Source organism: Ovis canadensis, chromosome 16, assembly GCF_042477335.2.
Source record: "Ovis canadensis isolate MfBH-ARS-UI-01 breed Bighorn chromosome 16, ARS-UI_OviCan_v2, whole genome shotgun sequence".
Classification (NCBI taxonomy): Eukaryota; Metazoa; Chordata; class Mammalia; order Artiodactyla; family Bovidae; genus Ovis; species Ovis canadensis.
In genome coordinates this window covers 81,012,601-81,022,754 of record NC_091260.1, presented here as the reverse complement: position 1 = coordinate 81,022,754, position 10,154 = coordinate 81,012,601, and the positions used below count along the sequence as shown (strand labels likewise).

At 57.1% G+C, this 10,154-nt stretch overlaps 1 protein-coding gene across 1 annotated transcript in view; it reads left to right on the top strand.

Annotated features, from left to right (window-relative positions):
* The first annotated feature begins 815 nt into the window (after positions 1 to 815).
* ICE1 (interactor of little elongation complex ELL subunit 1) overlaps positions 816 to 10,154 on the top strand; it is a 67,252-nt gene continuing 57,913 nt past the window's right edge. Inside the window, exon 1 of the mRNA XM_069556168.1 lies at positions 816 to 1,139. Within this exon, the coding sequence (XP_069412269.1) occupies positions 1,056 to 1,139 (84 nt within the window). The 5' untranslated portion in view covers positions 816 to 1,055. The remainder of the gene's footprint in view (positions 1,140 to 10,154) is intronic.

Here is a 10,154-nt window from a genome sequence, read left to right as displayed (position 1 = left end):
AAAGATTCTGGTGGCAGCGGATATCGGGGGAAACTTCGATTCAAACAAGAGAATGAGGACTTGGGTGTATCCGGGAATTGCTGTAAAGTGAAGATTTTCTTTTTCCCTTTGCAAGATATTTTAATAACATTTGTTAGCAGCCGGCCACTGCCCAGGATTCGGCCAAGCGCTGTGCTTGGCAGGGCTTCCGGAGTGGGGGTGGGGGTGAGGAAGAGGCCGAGGAGCGCGGGGCCGGACGGCAAGTGGACACGGAAGGCGGGGGGGAGCTGTGAGAAGAGAGACGTCTGGGAAGAAGGGCTGGTCAGCGGCGACGACGACAACGTCTAACTAGGCGAACCGCCCCCTCAGGGGCGCCCGCGGCGGCAGGAAGAACTGCTTGGGGTCCGCCCGGCGCGCGGGGGCCGCCGGGAGACGTAGTCCTCGGGTCTCCGCCTGGGCCCGGTCGCACTCTGACGGAGCGCGCCGCTCCAGTTAAAACTTGCGCACCGGCCCGTCAGCGTGCGGGGTCCTTCAGCGCCGGGAGGCGCCTGCAGTGACGTCACCTCAGGTCACCTCCCCCTCGGCGAAGGTTTTAGGTGTCTATCGAAAGCCGTCTACACAGCAAGCCGGCAAAGGAAGACTAAACGCTACACGGCGGAAGAGGGGGCCCGTCCGACGCCTCTCCGCCCTGCGCTGTTTCCTCGGGGCGTGTGTCCCCGCCGCCGCGGCGCAGCCCCGCGCCCCGTTTTCCCTCAGGCGGCGCGGCGGGCAGCCCCGCGCCGCGGCGTGGGGGCGGGGCGAGCCGGGGCGGGGCGGGGTCCTGGCTCGGAGGCGTCGCACGCTCGGGGGGCCGCGCCGGGTGTACCGTTTCTGTCTGCAGCGCCTGAGGTGGCTCTGGCTCGGAGAGCCGTTCGCCCGGCTCCACGGGGACCTCGGTGCACGGATGGACCCGCCCGGACCCGGCGGGAAGCGGCCCGGGAGGGCCAGGCGGCCCCGGCGGCGTCAGCAGAGGCAGGACGGGGCCGAGGCCGCCGGCCCCTGAGGCGCGCGGGCTCTGCGGGCCCGGCGGCGGCACCATGATGCCGGGCGAGACCCATTCGGCGGCGCCGGGGACGGCGGCGGACCTCTCGCGCTGTCAGGGCTGCGCCTCTCTGCAGCAGGTGAGGCGTCTGCCCCTCAGGCCGAGGGCGCGGAGGGGCTGGGCCTGGCCGTGCGGGGCGCGGGGCGGGGGTGGGGGTGGGCCTCGGGCGGAAGCCCCCCTCCCCCTCCCCGTTTTGGGAAAGGCTAGGGCTTCTCTGGTGGCTCAGCTGGTGAAGAATCCGCCTGCAATGCAGGGAGAGACCCTGGTTCGATTCCTGGGTCGGGAAGATCCCCTGGAGGAGGGAAAGGCTACCCACTCCAGTATTCTTGGACTGCGCTGGTGGCTCAGCTGGTAAAGAATCCGCCCGCAATGCGGGAGACCAGGGTTCGATCCCTGGGTCGGGAAGATCCCCTGGAGAAGGGAAAGGCTACCCATTACAGTATTCTGGCCTGGAGAATCCCATGGACATAGGAGCCTGGCAGGCTACAGTCCATGGGCTTGCAAGAGTTGAGCATGTTTTAGTGACTTTTCGCTGCGTTCTTCAGGCTTGGAATCTGGGATTCATTTCCTAGGTGCAGCGCTGGTGGAGGGGTGGGGGGGCCCCCCGGGGTTCCCTTCTCCAATCCCGGTGTTTCCCCCAAGGCTGACTCCGAGGGAGATGAGTGGTGGTCAGAATGCCGAGGAAAGCTAATCTCTCCCAGGAGAAGGTGGTTGTTTTTTTACTGTGCTGGCCAGTCCTTCCGTATTTCTTGCTTGTGGGGGTGGTGGGGGCGGGTGCTCATGTGGCCTGCGGGTTGGCCAGGAGGGTCATTCGTCCCCCGAAGGCACGTGGACGCTGCAGGTCTCTGAAGTGTAGCATGGAGTGTGCGCGCCCCCGGCAGAAGAGGAGCCGCTGCCAGCGTCGGCCTCAGGCCCTGAGGAGTGCCCCTCCCCAGCTGGACTTCTCGCAGCCATCTGATGTCAGGAGTCTCTCTTTTTGCTTCTGTCATCAGTGTTTTTCGGTGGTAAAGTAGCGCTGTGCTCCGTCTGTGCCTGTGTGTGCAGTCGTGTCCAGCTCTTTGTGACCCATGGGCTGTATGTGTAGCCCTCCAGGCTCCTCTCTCTGTCCATGGGATTTTTTTTTTTCCAGGCAGGAATATGCTGGCGGGGGTTGCCAGTTCCTTCTCCAGGGGGTCTTCCCAACCCAGGGGTCGAATTTGCGGCTCCCCCATTTGGCAGGTGGAGTTTTTACCATCTGAGCTGGCAGAGCCTCTGGTTGTAGTCCAGCGTGGTACTGATGTGTAATTGAATTACTCCTGTTGTACCCGGTGTTCTGGGCACCAGGGACATAGTGGTGAATAACGCAGTGGTGACCAGAGCGTCTTGCAGATGTGCTGTGTGTGTGAACGTGAGACTTCAGAAGGCTTGAAGTGTTAGGAAAATAAGGGAGGAGTTGGAGTGGTGGTGTTTTCTCCGCTGGGGGCTGCCGGGAGGGCAGGTTGCTCTTGAGCTGGTGACATTCGGACACGTGAATGGTGAGAAGCAGACTGGATAGGTGTGGAGGAGCTTCCTAGGTAGAAGGTTTGACAGGTGATCGGGTTTGGGGGTGAAAAGGAGCGAGGCATCTGAGGAACCGGAGGAGCTCCGGCTGGGGCAGAGGCAGAGCTCTGTGAAGGCAGGAAGGAGTGTAGGCCCCGAGGCCATCAGAGAAGCTGAGGGTTTGGGGCTTTGTTTTTCTAACAGCATCATCTATGAGCTGATCCCAAACATTTTAAGGGCTTGGGAGCAGGGAGGGAGAGAAGAAAGTCCTGCCCTGGCACTCTGAAATAGAGGGGGAACAAATGGGAAAGTCACTGTCTGAGCTGAGATGTCTCATGGAGGCATTCATAATGTGCTTTTGTTTTCCCCTCAAAACCCAGGTCCATGAGGGAAATTCTCTTGAATCGTTTGTAAGTTGTATTTATTCTCTGGGCTGTTTATTCACTCAGCAAATGTTTTTTGATCCCCTGCTGTGTTTTAGGAAGTGCAGTTACAGCAGTGGGTGAAAAGGCAAGTATTCATCTCAGAGCCTCTGTGTTAGGAGGTGGGGGGAGGAGATGGTCAACAAGTTATGTGAGAAGGTAATAAATGTGCTGGAAATAAATTGAGCCGAGAAAGGGAGAGGAATATAAAAGGCTGAGGAAAGGGCCAGTGTCTGGTAGAATTTAAGTAGGGAGTCCTGGAGGCTTCAGGGAGGTTGTCTTTGGGCAGGGAGGGTGAGGATGAGCTCTGGAGACGTCTTTGGAGAGGAGCACCCCAGACGACCGAGAGGTTGCTGTGGTGGCCAGTCGCTCGTGTGCTTGGGAAGACGTGGAGGCACGGCAGCTGGGGTGGAGCGCGCGCTGGGGTCTTGGTGGGTTTGGGGCCATCCTGGCCGGGTGACTCATAAGTGACAGGGATTCACTCCTCACAGTCACGGCGGCTGGCAAGCCCAGGATCCAGGGGCTGGCGGGTCTGCTCTCCGGTGAGAGCGGCACTCCTGGTTCGTGATTCCTGCTGCGCCCTCAGTTGGCAGCTCTAGGGCCTCCTTCATGAGACCACAGATCCCATCCCCGAAGGCTGTGCCGTTCTGACCTGTTCACCCAGTGGAGGACCACCCTGCTGTGCCTGTCCTGTAGCTGATTATACGTCAGTGTATGAATTTGGTGGGGGGCACAGTGAGCTACGGAATTTGATGAAGTTAGAGGAGAGGCTGACGGGGGATGCCCTTCGAGTCTGTTGTAAGGATGTTGGCTCTTCTGAAAGGACAGTGAGTCACAGGTTTTTCTGTAGAACAACGAGTGTAAATAACAGTGTCCAGTCATGGGTCCGAATCTCCTTCAAAGACCTGGTCTTCGTTCAGAGTAGGAACTGCGTCCTCCTGGTGGCTTGGCCAGAAACTAGATGTCCCCCTTGGTTCCTTGCTTTTCTCTCACACCCTGCGTCCAGCCCATCAGCTTACTGTCGTCTTCTCCTGGTCCACCTGTTTCTCCCTGTCCCCACTGCTTACCGCCTCGTGTGAACCTCTGTGATCTCTGGCCCAGAGGCTGTTGCAGCCACCTCCTGGGCACCTCCCTCCTTCCTGCTGCGCCACATTCTTCTGTTGGTTCTCAAGCCAGCCAGCAGCCGTAGGGGTCGTCCTGTGAGGTCTCTAAGTACAGGAGTCTGCAGGCCTTTTCCGAAAGCGGCAGGATCATAAATAGTTAGGTGCTGTGGTCTCAGCCTGTAGTGTGGAGACACCCACGGGTAGCACTGGAGGGCTGGATGTGGTTATGCTCGGGGGAACCCTAGTTTGTGGGATGGAATGGGCACTGGAAGTGTGGACTGAAACCCTGAGGGGTTTCAGCTGTGTTCACGCCTGGTGTGGAGCCTCCAGGTACCACAGGCCCCTCTGGGGAAAAAGCGAAGCGGCTACGTCAGATGTGCTCTGAGTTCACTGTGAGAATCTTCGTTGGGGAGAAGCGGGGACGGGAGAGTGGAGGAGGGTGTTCGTCCACGCCTGCTGGTCACTGAGGTGGGTGTGGGGTCATGAGGCCAGGAGCAGCAGACAGACGGAGGTAAAGAGGATGCGTGGGGGAGATCAGGGTGGGGAGACCGGAGGGTGAGGACAGGCATTTGCCAGTCAGGCCCGCGGTCGGCCCCGCAGCAGAGACGCTTCTGCAGGGTCGCGGGGCACCACAGCACGTTGTGGGCCTCAGAGAGAGAGGGTCTGTGGCGAGCACACCCTGCTGTGAGCTCTGGCGCACCGGGAGTCCTGGGTCTTGCAGAAGTTTCCCGTGCACATCAGGAGGGTCTGCCTGCAGGAGCCCCCGGGCCAGCGCTGTGGCTCCCCCCTGAGCCCATGGAGGCCAGCTGTGCCCGCAGAGCAGCGCTCTGCGCGGGCTGCGCGGCTTCCTCCCCGTCTCTCTCCTCCCGGCCCTCTTCTCTCTCCCTCTCTCTCCCTCTCTCTCCCTCTCTCTCCCTCTCTCTCCCTCTCTCTCCCTCTCTCTCTCTCTCTCTCTCTCTCTCTCTCTCTTCCCTGACCAGGGATTGACCCCGAGCCCTCAGAAGTGAAACTCTGGAGTCTTAACCACTAGATTGCCAGGGAATTCCCTGCCCTCTTTTTCTTCAGCGGGTGCAGAGATACATTGCTTTTGTGGCTTGATTTAGAAGTTTATAGATTGACCACGTTTTCCTCTAGTCTCTCGTATCACCTCATCTGTTTTCTCATCCTTACTGGTTACGATGGTTGATCACTGATCTGTAGCCCAGTGTCTGTATGGGTTGCCAAACTTTGGAAATCCTAAACCTGTGTGGATCCTCACACTGGTGGTATTATGTACTGTTAAACAAATCTTAAGCTGAGAGATTTTAAGTCAAGCTGGTGGAAGCCCCTTTATTCTGGTGAAGGAGAGGGCCTCTCCACCCCCACCACTTTTTTTTTTTTTTTAACCAGTTTTAGTTATTGCAGAGTAAAACATTTTAATTCTCTGGAGAATCCAGATGAGAGTTTGAAGCACATAGTCGTACTGTTTAGCTTATGTAACTAGAATAGATTCAGAATAAATGGTGTTTGGCTGTCCTTGGAGCAGCTTTGAGCCAATTGTTAATAGAAATTTGTGTTGGACTTCCATTGCTAATCACCAGTGGTTTCAACTTCCCTTATTTGCGACTTGAAACATACCTGTTCCGAAATGTAAGTGGTGAGAGCAAATGCCCACGGAGTTGAGATTCATTCAGTAACTGGTTTTCGAGCGCCACCGTGTTTGTGAGGCGGTGGTATGTGTTGGAACGTGAGCATGAACAGAAGAGGCACGGAGCGTGTGTTGTGGTTGAGGTTACAGAGGATGAGACAGCACCCACAGTGTCCGTGTCTTGTAATGAGTTCTTAGAGAATCTGAGTAAAAGGTGGGACCCACACAGTTCAGACCCTGTCGGTCAGAGGTCAGCTCTTCTCTTCCAGGGGACGTTCAGGGTAGGCGCCCTGGCAGCATCCAGGAGGGGCAGCTGAAGGCTTCGCGGAGGAAGTGCGTCGAGGCCTGAAGAACCATTTGTGATAAACGAGAGGGAAGAGATGGAAGGGGTGTGGTGTGGGCAGAGGAGGTGTGGGCAGAGGAGGCTTCACGGGCAGAGACTAGGAGGGGAACGGAATCCCTGAGTGATTAAGCCCCAAGCAGAGGGATGGGGAAGAGGCCCGTGAGGCTGGAGCCTGCCCTTCCCCGGAGCCAGAGCCGCTCAGCGGTCCCAGCAGGTGTGTGCACGTGGAGGGGTGGGTGTTACCACTGTGCCAGGGGCATCACCCGGGGCCCTGGCTGACCGCTCGGGGACAGGCTTGGCCCTCATGAAGCTCGACCGGACTCCATTCACCCGCAGTTGGTAAAAAGTTAGCAAACAGGAGGAGGAAACGCGGCTCACTGGAGAGGATTCAAGCTGGTCATTTAGCCAAGTCACCCACAGCACAGCAATCAGAGAGATTTGTGGTTTTTAAAGAGTTCATTTTGAAATAGTTTAGAACTTCCAGGACAGTTGCCGGCAGAGCGCAGAGAAGGCCGATATTCTGTTCCCCCCGCTCACAGGTGGCCAAGGCGCCTGGGTTCACGTCCTCCTTGGTCTGCACACACACACAACGCACACGCACACACTGTCTCCCCACTCCACAGTCTCGCTGGTCTACACACACAGACACGCGCGCACACACACACACACACACTGTCTCCCCACTCCACAGTCTCGTTGGTCTACACACACAGACATGTGTGTACACACACGCACACGCACACACTGTCTCCCCACTCCACAGTCTCGCTGGTCTACACACACGCACACTCACACGCACACACTGTCTCCCCACTCCACAGTCTCGTTGGTCTACACACACAGACGCGTGCACGCACACACACACACACATACACACACACACTGTCTCCCCACTCCACATTCTCGTTGGTCTACACACACACACACACACACACTTTCTCCCCACTCCACATTCTCGTTGGTCTACACACACACACACACACACTTTCTTCCCGCTCCAAATTCTCGTTGGTCTATACACACAAACGCGCACACACACACTTTATTCCCTTTCCACATTCTCATTGGTCTACACACAAACACGCACACACACATACACACACACAGTTTCTCCCCGCTCCACATTCTTGTTGGTCTACACATACACGCACACACAACTTTTTCCCCACTCCACATTCTTGTTGGTCTATGCACACACATGTACACACACTTTCTCCCCCTCCACATTCTTGTTGGTCTACACACACACGCACACACACACACACACACGCACACACACACTTTTTTCCAGCTCCACACGCAGTGTGCTTCCTCGAGATCTGAGCGCTTTCCAGCAGAGCCTCAGCTCTCCCATCGGGCCAAAAGCCTTCCTGCCGCACTTTCTCTGGCCTCTCCGTGTGGCTCGATTTCCCTCAGGTCACTGTCTGCAGACCCACCTGAGGGGCCCACATCACGGCCAGGTGTGGCTTCCCCCTCCTGGTGCGAGGTCCTGTCAGGGAGATGTATTGTGTGTCGTTGTGTCTCTTCTGCCTCTTGCCGTTGGTCTTTCTCCCATGTGTTGGGAAGTTGCAGGGCAGCTTTATATTCTCTGCGGAACACTTGGCCAGGTCTGGAGACGTTTAAGTGGTTACCCTGTAGTAGCGAGCCCCATGACCGCCCCGGGTTTGGTGATGCCCAGGAAGGACTGATGCAGGGTTAGGTTAGTGGTTTATTGTGGTGAAGCACACCCAGGAAAGGCGAGCGAGGTGCCATGTGGAGGAAGCCAGCTGAGTGCTTGACTCAAGGGTTGTGTAGCCGTGTGTTGTGACGCATGTCAAGTATTGTCCGGCAGGGCTGCTTGTTAGAGACTCCGAGCTCAGAGGCTGCTGTGGGCTGGCCATGTGGTTACGCCTGCCTACATGCCCAGGCGCCAGCCTCCCGGGAGGAGAGCAGGTTTCAGCAACAGCCACGTCGCACCATCGGGCCACTGGGTACCACTCTTACTGGTTTGGGGAATGGTGGGAACCCTTCAGAAACCCAGGTTCCCGGACGCCAGCCAAGGCCCTCCTCCTCGCAAGCAGGCCTTTCTGAGGGCTGCAGTCTCAGGCCTGCCCTGTGGGCTCTGGTCTGCACCAGTCCCGGCGGGTGGACAGCCTCTGGCTGTGGGGTGAGGAGTGACCGTGAAGGTGGCAGGCCCTTACGGCGGGAAGGGCACTCCAGAGTCAGCCAAGAACCTTCCCGCCCCAAACGTCAGTGCTCACAGGCGGACTCAGGCAGTTTATTTAGCCCGCTGTCATCCGTGTGTTTCCTTATTTGCTCGATGTCTGTGTCTTGTAACTCCGCTTCCCTAACTCAAGGGCCGCCCTGCCCGCCTCTCAGCCCTGGGCCCTCGGTGTGCCCCCGCCCCGCGTGCACAGCCGCTGTGTGGAGGGAAGGTGGGACTCAGAGAGGACCGCATCTCTCCCCGTTCTCTCGGTGCTCATATCCTCACTGACTCGGGGCCGGGGGCCTGGCTCATGGAACCACGTGCTGTGGAGCAGGCGGCAGGACTCGGGGGCTGCCCTGGGGGCTGGGTCAGCAAGCACGGGAGTGAGCAGCGTGGGCTGGAGCCCGAGGAAAGCCGGAGGAGGGAGTCAGGACAGCAGAGGAGACTGGGGGACGTGAGGTTTCCAGGGGATGCTGAGGCAGAAGCCCCCGAAGGAGAGGAAGCTGTGTCCGCACAGAGACATAGAACAGAGACAGCGGCAACGGGGTTCCAGAGGAGAGCACGGGCTGCTGGAGAGTGGTCTCAGGACACCTCCGCCTGGGCACCGGGAGGGCACAGCATGCACGTGCGGGCGATCAGTCAGCCAGGGCCTGCCGCCCCCCGCTCCACAGCGCGGTCACGGTTCCCAGACGCATTGCTAGCAGCCCTGACTGCGAGCGGGGTCGGAGAAGCCCCAGAGACTGTTCCATGAGGACAGCACAGCGGCAGACCTGTCATTCGGGCCAGAGGAGAGGTCAGGGACTGGGGTGCGGTGGCCGCCACGGCATAGTCCTCACCTGGTGTTGTATGCTGCTTTCCTGGGTAATGCTGCGTTTTGTGATTTTAAGTTTTTAAAGTCAGAGTACTGTGTGAGCATAGTTTAGAAAGACAGCTAGACGCGCCAGATTTGTTAAGCCCCCAGCCAGCCTGCCTGTGTTCTCGAGAGATGCCAGTTTTGTTTGCACTGTTGCATATTGTTAAGTAATAGAGGTATGTTGCTGCTTCTTGTTTTTCAGTTTCAGACTTATTTTTCCATTTCTGCCTTTGGAGGGTGAGGCTGGACCTACACCCCCACCTGCAGTGGAAAAAACAATCCTCTCAGTGTAGCTGCAATGCCCCTTAGATCACTATTCAGAGTTGACATCATTATGACTATTTGTTAGAGCCAAATATGGAATAAATTGCAGTTATTTTTCCTTACCTCTGTGTTTTCTAGTGTTTCCCCTGATTAATAGCTATATCCTTAATTCAGTGGATTAATCTTGAGAATGTTAATATGGCAGAGATGAAGTTAAATGCTTTATATGGCTGCTTCTGTTTAATCTGATAGCAAGCCAGATACATAACCTGCCCCACCCCCAAACATACGCAAACCAGTGTTTCAGTCCTGGAAATAGTACTGAGGCAGAGAAAGTTAAGTTGGTTTTCCCAGTGCACCCTTCTAGAAAGTGGTGGAAGAGGAATTTAAGCCCAGCTTTGTCTAACCGCAGGGCCTGAGGTGTCTGGAATGTGTCTGGCACAGTTCTGGACATTACAGAATGGCCCCTGGAAGCGAGGCTGGGGAGATGACGTTGACCTGCAGAGAGCTTGAAAGAGAATTGGGGGCGGGTGGGAAGAGGTTACTTAAAAAATAATCCATCTCAGTGCGTGATGACGCCACGCTCCCTTGCAGCTCTGTCAGTTAGATCCGCGTAATGCCTTCAATCAACTGGGTTTTCAAGGAGAACAATCCCCTCTGAGCCCTTGGGCCTGCCCCAGTCTGGCGCCCAGCTGCCCTGCTGGGTTCTCCGGACCTCTGTTTCGTGCCTGCCTCGTCCTCTCTCCGTTTATCTCATGATTAGGGTGGGCTCTGTTCAC